The 24,048-nt window shown below is 43.3% G+C and overlaps 2 protein-coding genes across 2 annotated transcripts in view; one reads left to right on the top strand and one right to left on the bottom strand.

The window, feature by feature from the left end:
- ZCCHC14 (zinc finger CCHC-type containing 14) overlaps positions 1-17,884 on the top strand; it is a 95,853-nt gene extending 77,969 nt beyond the window's left edge. The window contains exons 4-13 of the mRNA XM_004377745.2: positions 21-92; positions 3,261-3,370; positions 4,213-4,307; positions 4,392-4,446; positions 5,315-5,597; positions 8,285-8,376; positions 8,736-8,863; positions 9,935-10,075; positions 10,156-11,610; positions 12,305-17,884. Coding sequence (XP_004377802.2) covers positions 21-92; positions 3,261-3,370; positions 4,213-4,307; positions 4,392-4,446; positions 5,315-5,597; positions 8,285-8,376; positions 8,736-8,863; positions 9,935-10,075; positions 10,156-11,610; positions 12,305-12,360 — 2,487 coding nt within the window. The 3' untranslated portion in view covers positions 12,361-17,884. The remainder of the gene's footprint in view (positions 1-20; positions 93-3,260; positions 3,371-4,212; positions 4,308-4,391; positions 4,447-5,314; positions 5,598-8,284; positions 8,377-8,735; positions 8,864-9,934; positions 10,076-10,155; positions 11,611-12,304) is intronic.
- A 1,237-nt stretch (positions 17,885-19,121) lies between these two features.
- Positions 19,122-24,048, bottom strand: part of MAP1LC3B (microtubule associated protein 1 light chain 3 beta) — an 11,923-nt gene continuing 6,996 nt past the window's right edge. Inside the window, exons 2-4 of the mRNA XM_004377744.2 lie at positions 22,442-22,497; positions 20,671-20,777; positions 19,122-19,566 (exon numbers count right to left, since the gene is read on the bottom strand). Coding sequence (XP_004377801.1) covers positions 19,392-19,566; positions 20,671-20,777; positions 22,442-22,497 — 338 coding nt within the window. The 3' untranslated portion in view covers positions 19,122-19,391. The remainder of the gene's footprint in view (positions 19,567-20,670; positions 20,778-22,441; positions 22,498-24,048) is intronic.

Here is a 24,048-nt window from a genome sequence, read left to right as displayed (position 1 = left end):
TTTGTCTGTTTGTTTTTAAGGTCTTGTGGTCTGATTCTTCAGTAACATCAGTAACCAAATCTTCCTCTGAAGTGACTGAATTTATTTCAAAGGTAAGGTAACTTAAGGGCTATTACAGGAACTAAAAGAATCCCCAGTGGTTGATAATACTGCAGAGTAATTTCAGTGGATTGCTTCCTTCAAATTAGCATAGTGAGTGCAGTGTCAGTAATTTCATACTATCAGCAGTGAAGTCCAAGGTCTGGGTCTAATAGGGTGTATTGTCATAAACACATGATCCCTGATGCCTTTACAAATCTTTACTCCCTCCAGTTGTTGAAAATAAGATGCATGAGAAAGATGTGGCATGCACTGGTTTATGTTTATTATTATTATTATTATTTTTTTTTACGATTCAGCCCCAAAGTTTCCTTCGGAAAGCTGAGGAAGAGAAGTGACAAGAGGGCACACACAATTTGGCTGAGTAGTCAGAGATAAAGGCCCCCTAACAAGTGGTTCACCTACTTCCACCCTTATCCATTTTACATATTCATTTTTTCCTTTAATCTTTAAATTGGTTCAACAAATACCATTTGATGAAAGGGTTCCACTACTACATAATACCTCTTTACTTGTATGTACATATGTACATACATGTCTAAAGTCTGCTGTCCGTGGCATAGTTGTACATATTAAATAATCAGCCTTTGTTGTATGGATGGAATAACATATCTAAAGCATCTCCAGAGTGAGTCTTACATTTTCATTATAAAATCAAGGATATAATCCTGTAGGAGAAAACTGCATGGACGGATCATATTTAAAAGGCTTGGATGGGGAGTTGTTTGTTTATGCTTATCCTTTTGGCCTATCGGGCGTTCCTTATAGGATTATTAATACTCACCTGGGAATTCACCTTTTCCTTTGTAACATTCAGAACACTGCACATTCCCCTCCTTTTTGCCTAGCTTCTCATTTGGTAAAAAAAGTTTCTCTAGACTCAGCTGACTGGAGCTTTGACCTTTCGTTAGTCTTTTGTTTAGGTGTTTAAAATAGCTAATGTATTTCCTGCTGGGGATTCTGTGCCCTTCTTGGATATCTAGTTTGTTGTCTGTCATTAATTTTGGAAAATTATCATCCATGATGTCTTCTCATATTTCTTCTGCACCCCATTCTCTCTCTCTTCCTTCTCCTGGGACACCATTTACACGTATCTTAGACCTTCGGTATTGTCCACAGTTCTTGGATCCTTGTTTTGTGTTTTTTTTTTTTTTCACTCTGTCTTTCAGTTTGGATAATTTCTGTTGCCTTATCTTCAGGTTCACTGACTTTTTTCCTCTGCTGTTCCCAGGCTGCTGATAAACCTGTTGAAATATGCTTAATTTTTCATTTCTGATTTCATATTATTGTTTGTCCTAGCTTTTCCGTGTGACTCTTTTTATAATAAAGTTTCCATCTCTCTGCTGAAATTTTCCATTTGTTCATGCATCTCCACATTTTTTTACTAGATCCTTTTACACGTTAATCATAGTTACTTAAAAGTCCCAGTCTGATAGTTCCAACATCTGAGTTATTTCTGAATCTGATTGTGATTACTTTATCTCTTGGCAATAGTTCTTCCCCCCTTGCTTTTTTTGTGTATCTTGCAACTTTTGATTGAATGCTAGGCATTAACGTTTAGAAGAATATAGAGGCTGAGGTATCACTTCTTCATGTGGGTGCTTGAGTTGATGTCATCAGGTCAGGAGTTGTGCTGGGTTTGGGTTTGGTTATTGCTCTGGTTACCACCAGGGCACCATAGGCCTTAAACTCCTCTGTTGGAGGCTGCTGTGACCTTGTGCCTGGAGTGGGCCTTGGGTGGTAGAAGGTTTCTTCTTCATGATCTTGCTTCACCCTTAGCTTCCAGCAGTCCTTGTATGCCTGTGGCACAGAGGGGACCCCTCTCTACTCTCCCAGGGTATACTGCTGTTGCTTGTTACCTGGTGCTAGACTTGCGGTGGAGTTGAGGGGAGGATTCTCCATTCTCCAGGTCCAACCTCAGTCCTAGGCAGTGCTTGGGCCACTGAGCTCCAGGGATGGGGCTTTCTCAGTATTCCTGCTCCTTCTCCAGCAGTAGCTGATCTCTGCTTTGTATTAGTGCAAGGTCCTGGGCCCAAGAGGGTTTCTTGTTGCTCCTCCAGGGCAGAGGATTTGCTTTTACCCTTCCCACAAGCAGTGGGTCTTTGCCTGAGGCTTGGTGGCAGGAAGATTTCCTACCCCTTTCTCCAGAAGCAGAAGGATATCCTACCACCTCACCCCCAGAGCTTGGGATCTTTGCTTGAGCTTGGGGGCAGGAGCATTATTCTTGCCCCTCTCCTGGTGGCTTAAGGCTTTTGCTCGTATGAGAGAAGGGTCCAGGGAAATGCACAGGGTTTCACGTGGCACTTGCATTACCAGTAGGGGCCCTCCCCGGTCTCCTGCCTGCTCCCATCTCCTGCCTATAGGAAAGAGCTTGGGAGAGAGGGCGCACGCCCCTGTGAGGGGCTCCTGGTTGTGTGTTGATGCAGCCTGCACTTGGCCTGTGAGGTAGTGCTCCATCCTAGCTGGTTCGTTTTCCTGCTGGGAGACAGCTGCTCTCCCTCCATGCTCCGCAGAGTTGGGATGGGCCACGTGCCCTGTCTCTCCTCAGGTGGCTGGTGCCTCTTCGAAATTCTGTTCACTTGGTGGCCTTGCAACTTCAGCTCTCTGATGGTCTTGGGAAGTTTCAGTTGTGTAGATTATCTGGCTTTTTCTTGTTCTTTTGGGAACAGTGTTCTTTTATGGCTTTCTACATTCTCAGCAGATATTGAACTCTAAAATGACTAACAGATGGTACATTAGATCATCCCGTGAGATGTCAGCATCTAATACTTGCTCACATTTTCCTTCAATTGAGAAATTTAAGTTACGTGAAATGAATTACTACTATAATATAAAAAAACCAATCCAAACTCACTGCTGTCGAGTCAGTTCCAACTTATAGAGATTCTATGGGACAGAGTAGAACTGCCTGATAGAGTTTCCAAGGAGCAACTGGTGGATTCAAACTGCTGACCTTTTGGTTAGCAGCCATAGCTCACTGTAGCTCTCAACCACTGCGCCACCAGGGCTCCATACTTTATTATAGTGCTTTATATATTTAAAGCTCTAGGTCCTAAGTTTACTTAAAAGACAAGAGCAATGTATTACCTGGTGTGTTTGACATGACATCTTATTCTTTCTTCATCATTTGCAATATTCTTCTTTGTTTTCATCTTTTTCAGTTATCTCAGCTGTACCCTGAAGAAAATTTGGAGAAATTCATTCCTTGCTTAGCTGGCCCAGATTCGTTTTATGTAGAGCGAAACCACATGGATCTGGAAGCGGACCTGAGGTAACTCTCGAATAAAGGGGCTGCTCTCGTCACCAGCTCCTGGAAGCTCTGGCCCTTCCACTCAGGGGCCGCAGGGATGCAGCCCAGCTGGTGGCCCTGTGGTGACTGAGGGCAGTGAGGGCAGGGTAGGCAGGTCCAGGGATGAGATGCTCCAGTCACACAAGGGGCTCTTGAGAGGACATCTTGGTCACGTTGGTTTGGGTCTCTCCTTTCCTGCTAGGGGTTTCCATCAGTTAGGCAAATGTGAAGGATCTGAAAAACCTTCGAGTGATTTGGAGGATATGAGTAAAGGACTTTCAGAGTATAGATCACCAGTTGATGTCATTTTGACAATCGTATATAATCTGATTATCATTTCTCTTTTGCAGTTGACAGTTGAGACTCTTCCAAGATAAAACTAGGGCCTGATAAAAAGTGTCACAGGAAGAGTTTCTCTGGGCCCTTGGTCCTCTCATAGCACACACAGTGATAGTGGCCACTGGCTTTGTGCATGTGCAGAGAGATGGCGGCTGCCTTGGCCTGGGATTGCCACTTCGGCACACCCATTACTGGCTGCAGTGCATTCATTGGACGTTTTGAGTGTGCTTGTTGCCAGTATTTATGATCATTTTTGCATTACAGTTCACTGCCCATACCAGGGCTCCTTTGAATACTTCTTGATTTAATACAATGTAAAGTATAAGAGAAGTGAAATATGGGGAAACAACAAGAATATTAGTTCATGGCACTTCTTGTTTTCTTCTGTCAGTATTTTCTCTTAATTGAAAATTAAACTTCCTATCCCAGTTAGTTTTTGATAATACCATTTTAATGCTAATACGATCACTTTGTTTAATTTTTAGGTATTTGGCTTCATTGCCTTCTCATGTATTAAAAAACGACCATGTTAAGAAATTTTTCAGCACTTCATCTCCCACCCAACAGCTTCAAAGTCCAAGTAAGTTTGTAAAATGTGATTAGATAAAAATCAAGATATTTTTATTGTCTCTACATTTTTATCATACTTATTTTTCATTTATAGGTCCTGGCAACCCCTCCCTTTCTAAAGTAGGTACTATGATGGGTGTATCTGGAAGGTGAGAAACTTTCTACTTCCCCAGCAGATTTCAAATAAGAATTTTACAAAGTTTTTTTGCTATGATAAACAGCTTTTCAGTTGTGTGTAAACAATTGTTTCTTGAGTTAAATTGTCCTCATTTTAGTCTTGAGTAGTATGGAGAGAGAGAATGCAGTTTGTGATTTCCCGAAGACTGCTTCTTGAACCCCTGGGGCTAGAGGTCCCAGGGCTCCTCATTAAAAATGGACGTGTGGGAAGGCAAGGGCAGGGAGGAGGAGGAGGAGGCTTTTTGTTCCTTCCAGGCTTTACTTTTTTAAAAAATTAATTTGAATAGTAAAGATTCAGTAGTCAGTTTTAATTTGTGATGACCTGCTGCATGATTTAGAGTAACAGAAACGAGGCAGCTCAACCAAAAGTCTGTCGGTGACAAATAGGTGCGTGGGTGCACATACACCTACCCTTAAGCACATGCATACAAATACATATATACACATATGCATATACACTTAAGTACACATATAGACATGTTGAAGCACATGCATCCAAATACATGTGTGCACACATGCACATAAACATGTATGCATATACATATAGACATATTGAAGCATGTGCATGCAAATGTATATGTACACACATATTCTTGAGCACATGCACTCAAATACATGTATGCACACAGACAGGCCTGGGGACACATTGACTGCTGTGGTGGTTGTGGAGGGGAGGGGCAGACACAGGAAATGGCTGTCATGTGTCCCTCATTTGGTGGTGGACTATAGTCTCGGGTGCAGTGTGGAGTGGAGATATGGCTCTGTGTTCTCTGCTGGGGATCTTAACATCCTTCTGGGTGATAGGCACCGTGCTCCCCCACCTGTCTGCTGTCCTTGCAGGCCTGTATGTGGAGTAGCTGGCATCCCATCCCCGCAGAACAGCACCCAGCACCACATGCAGCACTCTGCCAGTGCGGCTGCCACCCTGCCCCACTGCGCCCATCCTGCGGGTGCCGGCTCGGCGCTGACCTACCGAGCCCAGATGGATGCCTCGCCTGCCATCCTGATGTCTTCCAGTCTGCAGAGCCCTCAAACCCAGGAGCAAAATGGGATTTTAGATTGGCTCAGGAAACTGCGTTTGCACAAGTACTATCCCGTCTTTAAGCAACTCACAATGGAGAAGGTATGTTAGTTACCAGGCAGGCAGTGTGGATTTTGATTGGCTATTTTCTCAGATCACCTGTCTTCTTCCAACCTTATTCCTAAAGGAATTGAATTGGGCTTCCAAAATATACATGATATGGAAGAGATAAGGGTGAGAAAGGCATAGAGCCTGGGGTTGACAACTGTTGGAGGGCGGCAGTGGGTGCACCTTGAAAGCTCCTGCAACCAGAGCAGAGATAGAAACAGAGTTCATTTTCAACAGATTTTCTAGGTCCTGTTGAGTCTTCACAAACCAGGTGTGCTGTGTGGTGTGAAGGATACTCTGCCCAGCGTCCCTGCAATACGTAGAGACAGTGACTTCTGTTGTCCCTCCCTTTATAAAGTGTCCTTCCATGTGGGCCTGTGCTAATGCTCCTGAGACCAGTTTACAGGGCCTGTGTGCGGATCCGCATCACCCGCTCTGATGATCCGACTTGATTTGAGGGGCCTGTATCTAGAGGGGCACCCTATTGGCCCAGTAGTTAAGAGCTCAGCTGCTAACCAAAAGTTCAGCAGTTCAAATCTACCAGCTGCTCCTTGAAAAACCTATGGGGCAGTTCTACCCTGTCCCACAGGGTTGCTATGAGTCAGAATCGACTAGATAGATGGCAGCAGATTTGGTTTTGGTTTGGTATCTAGAGGAGCCAGTAGATTTCGTGTTTTCCCAGAAATCCTACATGGAAATTATTTTTTCCCATAGGGAGCATTTTTCATTGTTAAAGAATTCTGAAGTTTATTAATCTTGGTGTCACTGATGATTGCAAAAGTCCATTAAGCCTGTATACAGTGTTTGAACTCTGAGCTCCCCCTGCTGGGTAAAATGATTTGGTGGCTTTTATCTGTGTAAAATTTTCATTTATTGAAAAATCTACAATTGAACTTTGAAATCAAGCTTTTAACTACGTAGAAAAGAAACAAAAACAAATGTAAGTGTATTTGTACATCCTCTGTTTAGGGTTCATAAATCTTAAAAACAGATTTGACTGTTTAAAATTTTAATCTGAACGTGTGCATTGAAATGGCTGAGTTCACAGATCATGCTCTGGAAAGCTGTGCACACTAGAGCAGTGCTTGTCTGCTTAGGATCAGGCCTGTGGGTCATGTAGCCACTCAGTTTGGATGGCAGTTACTTCTCTGGATCACTTACTACTCGACAAAGTTGCTGTCATCCCTAAAACAGTGGTGACGCTGAGAAAAGGGGCCATGGGAAGAAGACTGTGCTCCTGTTGCAGCCTCACAGTCTTGTAGGACAGACGGGTGGGCAGGCCAGGTGCTCTGCTCTCAGAAGAGCACTGAGCGCTGCTCAGTTCTCACTCGCTTGTGGTTTGATGAGCTCATCCAGCAGAGAGATGCTTTCTTCTCTACCCCCCTGCCCCTTATTTGTCTTCTATATTGTGGCAAAATAATATATAATAAGACATACCATTGTGACCATTTTTAAGTGACGATTATATTTGCCATGTTGTGCAACCATCATCATTATCCATTTTTACCTGTTTTTCATCACCCTAAACAGAAATTCAGTACCCCTTAAGCAATACGTCCCATTTCACCCCCTTCCAGCCTGGTAACCACTGACAAACTGTTTCTCTGTGCATATGTCTAGAGATTCATGTCAGTGGAATCAGACAGTATTTGTCCTTTGTTGTGTAAATTATTTCACTCATGATAATGTTTTCAAGCTTCATGTCATAGTATGTATCAGAATTTCATTTCTGTTTATGACAGAATGATATCCCATTGAATATGTTGTTGTGTGCCATTGAGTCAATTCCGACTCTTAATGACCCTATAGGTCAGAGTAGAACTGCCTGATAGGTTTATAGGCTAAAATCTTCACAGGAACAGATTGCCAGATCTTTTTTCTCCCGCGGAGCTGCTGGTAGGTTTAAACTGACAACCTTTCAGTTAGCAGCCAAGCACTTAACCATTGTGCCACCAGGGCTCCTTATGTATGAATATACCACATTTTATTTATACATTTTATCTGTTGATGGGCACTTGGATTGGTTCCACTTTTTGCCTATTGTGAATAATGCCTTAGTGAACGTTGGTGTGCAGGTATCTGTTTGAGTCCCTGTTTTCATGCTTTTGAGTAGATACCTAGGAGTGGAAATGTTGGGTCATATGGTAATGTCATGTTTAACTTTTTGAGGAACCACCATACTTTTCCACAATGGCTTCATCATTTTACATCCCCACTAACCGTGGATGAGGGTTCCAACTTCATGTCCGTGCCACACCAGTTATTTTTCTGATAATCGCCATGCTAGTGGGTGTGGAGTGGTAGCTCATTGTGGTGGGGATGCCATCTTAAATGGCATCTCTGTAGCAGTTGGACTGACTGGTACAAGATATTTCCTTTAGTCATCTGCCGGTATAGTGTATGTTTTCCAGCTTCCTGATCTTCGCAAAGGAGCAAAAGCCTGTTCTGAAGCCCAGGCAGACACACGAGATCCGCAAAAGTAGTGGTTCATATTTTGAACTGGTGACATCAAATTATTTAGCAAGTGAATGTTTTTGTTTTCCCAACTCTTTTATTGTATAGTTAAGTTGATCAGTTAACATATCCTAGAGATAGAATAAATTTATTCAACTTCAAGTTCTGTTTTCAGAGTCCTAATTAATTCTCAGTAACTTTATAATTTGTTTCTCCTATTTCGGAAGTTTTTGAGCCTTACTGAAGAAGATCTTAATAAATTTGAGTCCCTCACCATGGGAGCGAAAAAAAAGCTCAAGACTCAACTAGAGCTGGAAAAGTAAGTGTGACATTGTTTTTTGAGATCTGTATTCATTTTAGTTTCCTATTTGCTGGACAGAGCTCTAGGACTTATAATTTTATTAAATATCAGTGATTAGATTACTTTTCATTGCTGTAGAAATCTTAATTAATGCTTGGTTATAAGGTCTACATATGTGTCTTTGGTTTGATAGGAAAGGCACTTCGTAGTGAACTGGACAAAAGTCAGAATTAATTACATTCCACCTTAGAGATTATTTTGATGGCAGTCACCTTTATGTGGAACATAGGTACTTAAACAGAGTTTGAGAACCACTAAAAGATTCATGAGCAAAAGGCTCTGACACTCACTTGTTCCCATGGTTCCTTCTCTCATAGGGAGAAGTCAGAGAAGCGGTGCCTGAACCCCTCAGCCCCACCCTCGGTCACCAGCAGCGGCGTGGCGCGTGTGCCCCCCACCAGCCACGTCGGGCCCCTGCAGCCTGTGCGCGGCAGCCATGCTGCAGGTGGGGGAGGGGCTGCCATGGGGGGCGGGAGGCAAAGGCCGAGGCATCGAATGTTTGCCGTTAAATACCCTGGCCTTTCACAAGTGCAGCAGTGTGTTCTGTTGATTATTAATTAGACCTCAAATTACACCCACTTTCCGTTTACATTTTTTAAATTCACGCTTATTTTTCATTATTTTAACTTTTATGATCTCTGCCATGGGAAAATAAAGGGCATAGTTTCGGTTAGAAGCAGGATAATGGTGACTTGACTGAAGTTGTTTGGTCAAAAGCATTAGACCCAGAAACTTCTATGGTAAGAGGGAAAGAGTAGAAGTGAACAAATAATGAAAATGTCTTCTGCCCCAAGACTGGCGCAAAGAGGTCGTGTCTCACCCATTGCCCTGCAGGCCTGTCCCCAAAATTTCCTGGGTGCCTGACCGCCAACAGCGTCCACTTCTCCACCCTGTCTCCTCTCGCAGAGGCAGAAAGTTGCAGCGATTGGACTTCCCACGGCCATCCTCTTTGTCCCTCTCACTAGAAAAAGTAGCTTCTCCTCTGAAGGAGGCCACGGACACCTGCAGTACTCTGCTGCCTCACAGGACAAAAGACACATCACAGCAAGAGTACATGTAACAGTAGCTGTAAATGCCAGGGTGTGTTTTAGGTGTTTTATTTGATGAAAAAGATCCTACATCACTCAGCCTCATAAAAATGGAGTTCTCACATGGTGAGATTACTTTTAAAGCACTGACCGATAGCTCAGTGTTACTTTGGAAATCCTGTTTCTTATTAAGTGTTTAAGTTGGGCGGCATGATAGCATATTGTTAAGAGCATGGCTTCGAGAGACAGAAGCACCCGTGTTTTTGCTACATAACTAGCAGGCGACTGTGGGCAGTTTATTTTCTAAGAACCTTAGAGGCCTGGCTGTAGTATGGTGATAATAGTCCTGTCTCCTTCAGGCTGGTGTAAAGGAATCAACTAGATAGATGCCCGTGAAAGGCCTAGCATAGTCTGGGGCAGTTGGTGAGTGCTGGTTGGTGGGTTGCCCACCTGCATCTCGCTGGCCTGACGCCCACCTTTCTCTGCAGAGCTGCGGGTGGAGGTGGAGCCGCCGGCTCACCAGGTGCCCCGGGAAGGCAGCTCCTCAGAATACTCCAGCTCCTCGTCCAGCCCGATGGGGGTGCAGGCCCGGGAGGAGAGCTCGGACAGTGCTGAGGAGAACGACAGACGTAAGGACTCCCGTGCCAGTCTTCTGGGGCCGGCCGCTCGGCCTGATGGGAAGTGCGCTGACGCTCTATTTCCTCTCCAGGTACTGAGGTCCACCTGGAGGTCTCTGAGAAGGAGAAGCCAGTGATGCTGCTGAACCACTTCCCTTCCAGCTCGGCCCGCCCCACAGCACAGGTCCTCCCTGTGCAGAACGAGGCGGGCTCCAGCACAGCAGGCCACCACGCCTTGCCCCCACAGATGATGCCCACAGCCTCCCACCTCGCGCCCATGCGGCTGCTGAGCTCCGTCCACAAAGCGGAGCGAGGTGCCACGGACGTGAAGCTGCTCTCGGCTTCCATGCACTCACTCTTGTCTCTAGAAGAAAGGGGCAAAGTCTCTGGAGCAAGAAGCAGCGTCAAAGTGGATAAGGGCTTTGGGAACGCCCTGATGGATGTGCTGCCTGCACCCGCTCCCCACCAGCCCGTGCAGGTCCTCGCCGCCGTCCCCGAGGGCAGCTCCCTGTCCCCCACTGTCTCCTTTGGTCCCCGGGCCAAAGTTGTGCACGCCTCTGCACTGGACCGGGTGATGAAGACGGCCCAGCAGCCCACCCTGGTGGTGGACACCAGCACTGCGGCCACAGGCACCTCAAGCTCTGTCTTCCAGGTGGCTCGGCCGCCCATCAAGCTCCTGGTGTCCTCATCAGTCCCTGCGGACTCGGCCGTCTCTGGGCAGACTTCCTGCTCCAACAGTGTGCAGATAAGTGTGCCCCCTGCAATAATCAACCCCCGGACTGCTCTGTACACAGCCAACACCAAAGTTGCCTTCTCTGCAGTGAGCAGTGTGCCTGTGGGCCCAATGCAAGGCAGCTTCTGTGCAAACAGCAACACTGCCTCTTCCAGTAGCCACCCGTCGACTTCGTTTGCAAACATGGCAAATTTGACCAGCTGCCCAGCCCCCAGCCCCAGCCCCACACTTTCCTCGGTTCCTGAGAATAGTTTCTACAGCAGCAGCAGCGGCTCCACGGGAAATATTCCCGCTTCCAGTCAAAACCACCACCACCACCACCACCATCAGCAGCAGCCGGCGCCACCGCAGCCTGCACCACCACCACCCGGCTGCATCGTCTGCACGTCCTGTGGGTGCAGCGGGAGCTGTGGGTCGAGTGGCCTGACGGTCAGCTACGCCAACTACTTCCAGCACCCGTTTTCAGGGCCGTCTGTGTTTACGTTCCCCTTCCTGCCCTTCAGCCCCATGTGCAGCAGTGGCTACGTGGGCACCCAGCAGTATGGCGGGGGCGCCGCTTTCCCGGTGGTCCACTCCCCGTACAGCGGCAGCCTGGCTGCAGACTCCGTGCTGGGTGGGCAGTCCACGTTCGCTGTCCCCCCGATGCAGAACTTCATGGCAGGCTCAGCTGGCGTCTACCAGACCCAGGGGCTACTGGGCAGCAGCAATGGCTCAAGTCATAAAAAGAGTGGGAACCTCTCTTGTTACAACTGTGGGGCCACCGGCCACCGGGCTCAGGACTGCAAGCAGCCGTCCATGGACTTCAACCGGCAAGGTAAAAGGCGGATGGCGCCGGGGACATCTGGGGCTTCCCTAAGCTTCCTGGGGCCACACCCCACACTGGTGTTAGAAAGCCACTGAGGCTTGGGGGAAGGCACACAGAGCTTTAATTTTCATGAAGATAATAGTAAATTTTCTTCTTTTTAAAGGAAAAGTTTTTCGAATGCTCTTAAAAAGCATGAGAATCTTAAAGATAGGCTATGAGGCCCAAAAAAGGGTTCCTGTTGGTTCTGACGCTATCTTCATGGCTTCACAGTACTCCTTATAAGTGGCACTGGTGGGCTGTGGCGGGGACTCTCCACTTGGCTCTCCCCTATCCCTGGGCTCCCCTCCTGGAGACGCCTCCCCCTCCCCCATGTTGACAGCCAGGCCTCACCTGCGCAGACCCAGGGTAGGGAGGCTCATAACATACCTACCAGCTGTGTAGAGCCTGAATCCCGGGACGGAGCTTTAAAGAGTGAAGAAATGGTTAGAACTTTTCTTTTTAGTCATTTTCCCCTCTTGTATGGTATTATTAACTCATACGATAAGATCCACCTTTGGGGGAGGGAGTGTTGAGATGGTAAGAACAGGCTGACTAGTTTTCCAGCACCAAAATTTTGACCAAGGACTCGAAATGAATTTGGATAGATGAGTTGTTGTGGAAATCCTGCACTGATTCAAATGTGATCTCTTTTTGCCCTCTCCAGGTACTTTTAGGTTGAAATATGCCCCTCCAGCAGAAAGTCTGGACTCCACAGATTGATTATTTTTCTCTGGCAACAGAACATTATTAAGCCATGGAGTCATGAGGAAAATTAAATACAAAACTGAGCAGTCTAGTTGCTGTTGAGCTTAATATTTTTAATCCAAAGGTGCTTTACTTTACTAGACTGAATAGAAAACCTAGCTTAGGAGTGCATCAAACTCAATTTTATTGCCAAAACCCGAGTTTGGAGCTTGCTGTCAGGACTTGCCTAGTGGGTGTCTCCATGGTTGGTGAAGTTTGCCACCAGTGTCTGTGGTGGCAGTGCAGGAACCTCCCACCTCTGAAGAGCACAGCCATGACGGGCCCTCTAGGCTGACACACAGCTCCAGGGCAGCTACATGCGACCTGAACCGAGGACTGAAGGTTGACGTTTTCCAAGTGGAGTTTCACCAGTTGGAGTCTTGACACCCCTGGTTAGGTAAAATGTCTACTTTTGTTGTTGTTGTTCCCTAAAATGGTTAGGCACTGATCTCTGGGATTTTCAAGGATTGCACTACAGAAGAATGTAGAATGAGGTGGATCTCTGCAGTTCTGGGAGACAGACCTCCTCTGAGACCAGCCAGTGCAAGAGCTGAGTTGTCCATCCGGATCAAAGAGCTGGCACCAGAAGGCAATGAGACTTCCGAAACCACAGAGATGTAACTATTTCCCTCCCTCCTCAAACACTTGTAGCAGTTTCAGGTTTCTAATTTTTTTTTTTTTCTGCAAATAAATTTAATTATTCAATAGGAATAGTTTACTTGCAACAACTTAATTTCTAAGGGTCCAAGTCCCAGAGAATCCAGTCATCAGGCTCTGAGAACCCCTCCCTTCCAGCCCTGCAGTAGCTGTGAGTCCTGTTTTCTTCCAGCACGAACAAGCTCTTCCAGAGACACAGTAACACCGACCTCTGGGGCGCATTGGCCCTGACGGATGCAACACATCCTTGGCCGAGTTTGCAATTTGCTTTCTCCAACACGGACTCGCACCCCCAAGGCTGCCTGCTAAGGCATCACATTTGAGACATTTCAACAATAAGACAACCCTATAATTTACAAACAAGAGTTAAATTTTTTCCTGTCAACTCTTTTGTATTAGACTGTGTATTACTAGTTAATTCCGTTAAAATTACCTGGAAAACTTCAGTGGAAAGTAGACTTTGAAAGAGACCACACAACAAAATAGTATTTGTAGAAGTCTAGTGTTATTATTAAGATAGGAAATAAAGTCTTCACCATAGATCTCTAAATTTCAACCCACTGTAATGATGAAAGCTTTTTAGTCTGAAATTTAGGGATTTAAATCTTCAAGGTTGAAGGGAATTTTCTGCTAAAATAGTTATTTAAAATTCTAAAGCTTTCAATATTAAAATATTGATCGGTAAGGTTTTGCCAGCGATTTCCCAGTTTTTATTTAAAAAAGAAGAAAATCTCTATACTCTCCCACCACTCATGAAATGGGACAGTCAGCCTCATGCAAAATTGGTACAAATCAAAAGAATAGAATTGGAGGCATTGTGATGTGAGGCCTCAGATGTTGAGACGCGTTTCCTGGTTTCGTGGAAACGAAAGCAGAACGTTGTTAACATTTTTTATGAAAGGCTTTTAGTAGAGTTTTATTTTCGTAGCGTTTCATTTCTATGCAATGCAGAATTGACAGAACCTGCATTCCAATCCCACTCGTGGCACCCAGTATTACACATGGCTCTGAAGTAATGGTGACACAACAGCTATTTTGGGGAATGTTACATTGATCTCTTAAAAAATTATAAAAACTACAAAATGTCAAAATAATGAAAACTGACACAACTTTGCCTTAAAGAGTACTGGACTGGAGCTTATCCTGTTCTGTTAAAGAAAGACTTGGAGTGCTCACTGCTGTTTACGATTCTAATATTTCTGAAGGCTGTCACAGTGGCCTGGATATGTGCTGAAAGCCAAACTTTTAAATTTTTTGTTTTTTTAAATGAAGACATATTTTAAATAAATCCTGTTTCAACACAGTGAAATTGTTGAAAACTGTCTCTTAACAAAAGAAAACAATCATATTTAAGTTTTTATTTAGTGGCAGTATTGGGGCATGAAAGTGTCTGTTGTTACCCTTATAGAACTACTCTGATGAATGCTAGCAGCTCATCAACACATTAAACCCACAGTTTTGATTTGAAGGATAACGTTCAGAACCGAGGTCAAGAAGTTTAGACGTTGTGGCTGTGTTCCAGTCATCAGAGGTCTTAGAAATTTCAGCTTGTCTTTTGAAAGTGCATGTGTGGTATGATGTCTCCAACAAGGCTGTTCAGTCAAGAACCATGAGATACAAATACGTGCTATACGGTACAGAAAATAATTCAACTGCTGATATTTGAAGTCTTTTCCTAAATGAGTCCCACACTTGGACTTCAGAGTATTTGCTAGCAGTATTATCTGACGAATTTCTCTCCACAAGTCACTGGAGTCGGTAAGCCTAAAGAGCATTTCAGTCATCAGAAGACACCATAGCCAGTTGAAGACACAGATCACGCGGTCCTCTCATGCACTCCCTGAAATGGTGATCTGTTCAGATGCTGCAGCAGTCGGTGTGGCACCACCTACGCATGTGCCCCTGAGCAGGGCGTACAGTAAAAGTTCTCGCCCGTGTTTTATCTCCAAGAATGGGGAGAATCGAATGTACAGATCGAAGTAGAACACAATGTCAGGATAAAACAACTGTTTAGTCTTTTTTTGTTGTTTTTTTTCTTTTTTTTTTAAGCAAAACGCTCAATTTTCTACCTTACTTGTAATTTTTATTTCATGGTAATACAGAAAATTGGAAAGTGTTTAAGCGTTAAAACTCCTAATTGCTAAAGAGCACTGAGGAAATGGGAGCTAGCACTTATATTGGAAATAAAGACAAACACTGTTCTTGAAAGAATATGTGATTGGGTATTAAAAACCAGCATCTATAATCTCCACAAGACTACACTAGGAGTCAGCTTGTTAATATAGTATTAGTTCGTAAGTTCATTATTTTAATTCAGTATTTTAGAATTCTAGTTTCTTTATTGCAAGAAGTCAACAGTTAGTTTACACTACAAACTATGTACCGAGGCACAGTAGCAGTGTAGTAACTTTGCCTAAAGTTACAGCTGTCATATACCGTTTCCTGTTGGGAGCACAGTCCACATTAGCTTCCACTGTGATGAGCACTGGCCGAGGGGCGTTGGGTGGCTCCCTCCTAATCCGTCACCCCCTCCTCACTCTTCCTGTGTTAGTGGCGTTCCATTTTACGCCATGCTAGTTTTGCATACTAGTAGCTGGTGGCATTGCACATTGAAGTATTAGGGTTGTCAGGGAGATGCCTCGCTGCTCACCTGTCCAGCACCCAGAGCTGCCCTGTGGGACAGGAGCGGCCGGCTGGTCTCCAGCACAGGGAGCTCCTAAATATCTGAGTTGGGGGACGATAAAAGCCATGGGTTCCAAAGAGGCTGAGCAGCTAAGTCCCAAGGGTCTGAGTGAAAGAGGGCGTCTTTCATCAACACTCGCAATACTCTAGAAAACTACATACTGTGCTGGTTGAGGCCAAAGGTCAATGTTACTACACTATTCACCGAGGGAGGGGAGCAAAGGCCATCAGTCCCCAGACACAACTTTGTGTGTAATAAGCCCTCATTATGTTTTTTTTAAAAAAGATATATGTGTAAGTTCTTACATGCACAAAAAGATAAAAGGCTTTGGTACTGAAAACCTTGTGTACTCAAGAATCTTTACAGCTTCTATTGGACATATTTTCTTTTTAGGAATGAAGGAAAATTCTCCCATTTTTGAGCCATTCTTTTGTCAATTCTACAAAATTGCATGTAACTTTATAAATATTTTTAAAAGATATAGTTTTGTAAATATTTAATATTCTGCTAATTTGATTTTGAATTGTAAATGTCAAGTATTCTGTTTTTGGGGTTTTTATGTTTTATTATACTTTGTTAAAAAGGAAAAATTGTACATTTTTAGAATGTTTTTATGAGTAAATTTAATGTACTGAAAATAAAAATTTAAAAAAAGGCTTAGTGCTTCATTTCATTAGGTTTTTGTCTGATAGAATACAAAGGGCATATCTTTTTAATTAAATTCAATTCTTGATCTCCAGACTTAGGGGTTTAGTTCTTCCTCCTTTATGCCTAGATTGGTAAAAGGGACACCTGGTCTAGAACCCATTTGTTGTCTTATCAAGGTTCCCAGTGTTTTGTTTTTCTTAACTGTCCTTGCTAATATAAATGTTAATTCTCGATTTTGGGTTAAAGATGCTGCTATAGGTTCCATAAAAATCCAGGTTGATGGTAATACATTCGCTCCACCGTGGACATGTACTGAGGCAGGCTTTTTCCAGGAGGAAGCACCCTCTTAGGGTTTTAGACCTAGAAAACTGAGGGTAGCTATGTGGTGCAAGATAACAAGGAGCCACACCTACATAGCATCTAAAATCCTTTTTCTGTATTTGGGTAGGTTGCAGTCTAAAGACGCGTTTGTCCAGGACTGAGGGTGTTCTTATAAGCTGCGTGCCAGGCACCAGAGGTAGAATTCTGGCGCTTTCTACCCAACCAGGAGACCTCTTGGTCTTGGTCAAGTCTGTGTTTAGGACAAGAGTGCATGCATGGGCACACAATTCCAGGCACAGGTGGGGCTGCTGTCAGATCAATGAGATCAGAGAGAAGCTGGCCTCTCCTTTTGGAAGCAGTCCTGGTCACTCTGATAGGATGGCCTCCTTCAGGTGACCCAGAGGCTCAAGGGCCTCTGGGTCACCTAAAGGAGCTGTGCTGGCCAGGAGCAGCAGGAAGACTGGTGTAACTCAACACGTTACTGAACAGCTGACTCTGGAGAGCAGTGTTTCCTCAGCCTCCAGTATTAAGAGCTGGCTTAAGTTTAAGTTGAATCCAGAATTTGCTAAGTGGGCAATGCTGGCTACTACTAGTCTGGTCTCAGCCTGCAGGTACATCATTAAGTACACTTACACCACAGCATTACCGAATAACAGCAGCTCCCACAGTGTCACGGGAGGCTCCAGAAACCATGTGATGCTGACAAGTGCACGCACACTTTGTCAATACTTTTACTTCGTTGTTGGTTCAGAGCAGTAGTTTTCAAGTGTTGACTTCTCCAAGAACCCGTAGGTCCCACACATCTACCCTCCTCATACTCTGTGGCATGTTGACAAAGTTCTCGGGAGAGTTTTTGTCAAGGCATAACCTGGTGCAGGGCCTCAGGCAGTAAGGAAGGAGCCCTGACCAGATGCAGGTTGCAGAAACACTGACTACAAGTGCAATGTGCTCCAGCACCGCAAAACTAGCTGAAGCGCTCATTAGGAAAGTACGAACAGTGCGTAGGACTGTAACCTCAGAAACACTAACCCCATTAAATGGAGCTTTGATGACAGTTTTTCATTGTGCCTTTATTCACCTTAGTTCATTAAAAATGTTTCAAAGATCCTATAAACAAAATGACCACCTGCTAATGTCATGTGGGATATAAATCACCCCTCTCAGCATGGTTCCCCCCCCCCCAAAACAGTTACTTACAGGAATCTTACGGATCACAGAGTAGTTACAAGGATGTCAGATATAACGACATACACAATTGAAACAAGACAGGCTGGTTAAGAATTTACATAATGTGGCAAAAATATACATATTAGAAGTGGGCACTGTGGACAGCCGCATGCAGGAGAAGAGAAGGTCACAGGAAGTGGGGCTCTGTTAGCAGCAGGGAGTGTGCCCATAGCAGAAATAGTGCTTTTCCTTCCAGTAGAATAACGGTCACTAACAGAGACAGGGATTCCACACACACCTAAATACACAAGGATAAACTGACCTGCCACACACAGTCTACAGAGACTGGCCTTTCAGGGATGCTCCCACGAAGTTAGTAAATAGTAAACCCATGCAAGGAGCAGGACACATCAAGTCATTTGTTCTAGGTTGAACTTTGAAGGTATTTAACTCTTGACATTTGTAAAGAGCTTATGTCTCCTTTTGCTACATTTTCCTCGTAAGTGACATGCGCTTAGGATGGGTGGATTTTGATGGTTTCACCTAACAGTGATCACTGAAGTACTCTTAAAAATGTGAGAATTTTTAATATATTAGTCACACTTAACATATATAACATGGATTTAAGCTTGGGGTGCATTTGAATTATGCTTCCTTGTTTTTAAAGTTTCTACCACTGTCCTAAAGAATGGAACTGATAAAACTGCTTGTTTACCAAACCAGTTACTGGTTTGAGTTCTTAGACTGGAAAAAACCTAAAATAGAAAAAATGTCATTCCTTTCTTCTCTAGGGCTAGAACAGAATGATAAATTATTCAAGATTCCTATTAAGCTGTGGTGTTTTTCTGTGTGTAACTGTCTAGTGAACAAACCAAATAACAGCTTGGTGTTTATTAAACTTTCTGACACTGCAAACGAGTTGACTTTTGGTATTCTTCCTATTAGGAATTAGGAAGCTTGGACAGCAGTTCAGAGCCAGAGGTATGTTTTTAATACACCCCCATTTACCCTGCTTTGTGCCACCTACTATGGCAAATGAGTTTTGGGGACATTATGCTTGACAACTCATGCTTTTAAAGATCCTTTTGAGGAGATTTCTCTAGTGGAGCAGAAAGCCTTCCATGAAAAGTCGGCAGGCTCTGTGAACCTCCAGAGAAGACTGAGTGTCTCTCTGAAGGACTTTAAGTTACTGCTCAGATTACAAGTTCCTACTGGGGGAAAAGAGCATTATAATAACTCCAAGATCTATTTTATTGGCAACTTAAAATGCAAAGTATTTTATTTTTAAACTTCTAAGATTTGAAAACAAGACAGCCTAGGTTAAATAATAGTTTTCTGAAGCTGAATATGCTCATTTGGAGCTCAGTTTTGCTGCCTGAAATACAAAAACAACTTCCTAAAAGTCCTAGGTGGAAACACTACTGCTTTGATGACCTGTGATTAGATGAACTGATCAATCTCAGTTGTTAACATCCCTTTTTTTTCCTTGGTAATGGTTTAAAAATTCTAGAATAGATGCGTTTTGCTAGTCTTACACGGTCGATTTCATTCCAAACGTCTCCTGAGAGGCATATACCATATACAGGAATCCATCTTCGTCCTTCTCACTTTCATACACTTCAGAAATCGGTGTAGAGACGCTCACCATGCTGTGTCCATTCACCAATAAGAAGAAGGCTTGGTTAGCATTCAGCTGTAAGCGCCTTCTGTTGAAAGAAAACAATGGGAAGAAGTAGCCGCTTATCAGTACAATTTACGCATCACAGAGATCAAGAATGGAGCACTGGGCCTCTCTCTAGAAGGTTCTAGGAAGATTTCATGCTTTTGGGGGTCTTGTTTCAGGGTTCTCCATGTTTCACTTGGTGTGCTGTATTACCTATTAACCATGAGGAAGAAGTAAATGGGGGTGGGAGGTGGATCACAGCAGTGCTCAGTTAGTGGCACTACACTGAACCGATCACATCTCGACTGCAATGTAGCACTGTAGCTCATGCATATCCCTACCCTGGCCTGGCCTGATCACACCTCAACCTGTGGAGGAAAGGAAACATAAAGATTTTCTTCCTAATTCATGTTAAAACTATCTTCTCAACCTGGATACTGAACAGTTTTCTTTGTAGGACATAATCTAAATATAGAGTGTAACATAAAGAACAGTAAAACAAGACAGTCACAAAAAGATCTGTTTAATGTTTTACATACGGAGCATGTGTGAGTGTATCACCCACCCAAATAGATACAAAAATGCAGAAGGATTCTGTAAATGCTGCTTCTGGCAAAATAAAAGTGTATGCCCTACTGATGATGAATCTAATATTCTCCTAAAGCACAGGGAATTTTCTGTAATTATATTCATGACAAATATTAGCTATAATCAATGACAGATATTCCTATGGCATTACTGAGGCCAGCTTTAAACTAGTATTCTTTCTGAACAGCAGCTGTGTCTAATGTGAGAAAAAAGTTCACAATATAATTTAGAAACTATTCTAAGATCTAGGCTGGTGTAGTCTGCCATTGTAGAGTCTGCATTCTACTTTTACTAATTTTACTGTATAAAACTTTAACAACGTCTCACTTCTGATACAGAGACTACATCTAGGCTGAACATTATGAATAAATACAGGTGGATGTAAGGTCCAGGAGGTTAAAAAACAGAAACTTCAGAAATTGAAGCAATTTACAGATCTCTAGTTTTACTGAACTTGCATAGACTTTAACCAGAACTACACTAAAAATATATCTGTAAGTCTGATAAAGAATAAGAAGGTACCCAAAGGAAAAACAAAGCAAAACAGGTGATTAAATACCTAATTATTTTGATGAGTTCACTCATGTTGACATGATCTGGTACAAGGAACTTAGTTTTATCCAGTACAGGAAGCTGCTTCTCACCCTTGTATCGTTCTATTATCACCTAGAAAAAGAAGCCAGAAAAGTGGTAACACTTCTGTTGATTTTAAAAGTCATTAATAATGAAAAATAGTGAAAATGCCTCCTATGCTGTACCTGGCACATGCCAAAATGGGGATAAAAACCAGCATATTTCTTAGTTTCCTTATAGCTGTCTTGTGAAGAGTGATCATTTATGAGCTGTTTCGCTGGCTATTTGTTTCCAGTTATGAGCATGTGCCTGCAAAGAGACACAGCAGTACTCCAAGTGAAGAAAAACCTGAAAATTACTCAGTAATTTTCTCCTGCAAAGTACAGATGGACCAACATTATTCTGGAAAGCTTCGTGCTGAAGCTCTGGTTGTTAAGGGCATGGTCTGAGAACCACACCGGCTCAACAAGGCAGACCAGGTTGGGGAGAAGGAAAAGCCAAGAAAGCATCCAATTACTTCAAACCTTGCACAATGTTAGTGGATATTTTTAAAAATGTTATTCACTTGCTTCTTAAAAGGGTCGGAGAAAGCACGGTCTATGAATAGGTAGAATGTCTGTGAGATGCAGCCCCTGACCATGCTCAAAAGACTCCACCCAGAAGGTTCACCCCCTGGGCCACAGACTGACCCCAAGTGCAAGGACAGGCTGTGAACTTCCCAACCAGGCCAGGAAAATGGAGAACGCATCTTTTACTGTAGATTTACAGTCATGAAGATGCTGAGCAGACCGATCCTTGCTCTGTCTATGCTCCTTAAAGTACCAACACAACCAGCATAATGCCAATCCCAACCCCAGCATCTCGGATCTCCTTCCCCCTTTCTCTTGGGCATGAGATTACCAGTCAGAAAGCCAAAAGGGAAAGCTTCCACAGAATTTAGTGGTGCAATTTCTTTCCAAGTGGTCTGTAGAATTAGTAGGAGGTGAGTTCAGCTAACATTAGGTGACTACAGTGTACCCAGAATTATGCAACTCTTTGTAAAGCCCATACAGGTGGGACTTTCTTTCCATTTTGCAGATGGGGAAGCTGCAGCTCCTTGCAGAATTTCAGTAAATAGCCTAAGGTCACTTAGTAATAACCTTGAACCAAGGACTTGACTTCAGCTCTGACTGACACCAAAGGTAGGTTCCTCTGAACCATTTCTCTCTAAGCCTGATGGTTAGAAGGAAGCCGTGGGTGAAGCCCAGCAAGGAGCATCTGACACCCCTGCACATGACAAGAAAGAGCAGAGTCGTCTCCACCTCCTGCTTTTTAAAAAAGCCAAATCCAAGAAGAGACTTCTTTGGGGAACCTACTCAGTTCAAAGTCAGGCAGCCTTGACCTGCAGTAATGTTCACATTCTAAGCACTACTGATCCTCACAGCAGTAGCTTCTGCTTCCTTGAACCAAATACTGCCTTCCATTATTAAAACATTAACAGTTCTAGTCCCTGACCCCTTTCCTCCCGAATGAATATACTTGATTTGTGAAGCATGTAATATTAAGGCAGCAAACTCAGAGAAAAGAGAGTGATTAGATATGGATAGAGGGGAAATTGATCTCTTCTAAAAGTTACTTTAAAAAACAAAACTATAGATTAAGACATCTCAAGCCAAGGTCCCATGTGCCTCAGAGAGTCTGCGTACTCAGGCCCCTGTAGGGTGGTTCTAGGTGAGAAGTGCTCTTTTCTGCTGGAACAGATGCCTGAGGCTACCTACCGGGATTTTGGTAGGATGCTGCTCTCGGATAAGTCGGACATCTTCCACTCTTTGTTCTGCAAAGAAAGGAAAAGAGAGGCATTATGATGGGCCAGACAGCTGTTACTTGCATCTCCACTGGATGGTTCCATATTTGAATTCAGGCGTCCTGAGCTGTGGCACAGCTGAGCAGTGAAGACATCTTTCCCAGAATTCAGAGACACCAAACACTAACATTTCATATCTGACACGTTAGTATCTAAGTCCAAGGCAAAGTAGCAAAGTATATGGAAACCAAGATGTGATTACATGGTTCTCTCAGGTGGTCTAACACAAGGACAGGACTACCAGAGTTCCTAGTTAAGGGACTGGGACCCTGGGTTAGTAGTCACAGATAGGCTCAGTAAATTAACTGTGTGGGAGGGACAACCAATCATTCCTCCAAGCACTTCTACCACTCCTAATATTCAGGTGAATTTTTGTGGATTTTACATAATTAGTTAAGTTGGTACAGGAATTCAATACAAACTATAGGCTGTTCAACACAATTTTCTCTAACTTCTTCCAGCTTTTTAATGACAGAGTACTTGAGAAAAGAAACTGACCAAGAAGACAAAGAACTACAGAAAGAATGCTTCTGTCTGAGTTTTAAATCATTTTGCTCAGTGCCTAAAAGCAAAGTTTAAATCACAAAGTCTACTGCTGAATGCTTTTCTGAGAGTATCTCTCAATTCTCCCTTTTAATATAATCAATCATTTATGTTTTCAACAACTGTACTACGCTCTGGGGAATATAGGAAAAAAAGAAAAACAAGCCAAGTTCTGTTCTCAATAAGCTGACAATTAAGTTAGAGAGACATGTAATATACATGGCAATACACAGATACATAATTTAGATGGCTATCTTATCTAAAACTTTCCACCAAAGTATTAACAAAAGCACCTTGATTTACTATGGTAGGATACATTTCTCATGGTATTTGCAAATAAATTATCAAAGTCATGAACTTCCTGAGAAGGTGCTTATACTGGTGGCTCCAGGAAAAAGATGCTATGAACTATATGAATATGAATTTATTCTAATGTCATTGCCAATTCCATTTAGGTTTTAAAAAAAATTCTTTTAGTATCACTCTTCAAAAAAAGGATCTTCATCTTACTGATGAAGATCAAAGACTATAGCCTTCAGTATAGATTACACTTCAACATAAAGAAAACAATCCTCACAACTGGACCATTAAGCAACATCATGATAAATGAAGAAAATATTCAAGTTGTCAACCATTTCATTTTACTTGGATCCACAATCAACGCCCATGGAATCAACGGTCAAGAAATCAAATGACGCATTGCATTAGGCAAATCTGCTTCAAAAGACCTCTTTAAGGTGTTAAAAAAAAAAAACAAAGTTGTCATCTTGAGGATTAAAGTGTGCCTGACCAAAGCCATGATTATTTTCAGTCTCCTCAAATGCATGTGAAAGCTGGACAATAAGAAGACCGAAGAAGAACCAATGTGTTTGAATTATGGTGTTGGTAAAAAATACTGAATATACCATGGACTGCCAGAACAACGAACAAATCTGTCTTGGAAGAAGTACAGACAGAACGCTCCTTAGAAGCAAGGAT

Source organism: Trichechus manatus, unplaced genomic scaffold (assembly GCF_000243295.1).
Source record: "Trichechus manatus latirostris isolate Lorelei unplaced genomic scaffold, TriManLat1.0 scaffold00053, whole genome shotgun sequence".
NCBI lineage: Eukaryota > Metazoa > Chordata > Mammalia > Sirenia > Trichechidae > Trichechus > Trichechus manatus.
Note: the sequence above shows the minus strand (reverse complement) of the source record. Positions and strands in the feature narration are given on the sequence as shown.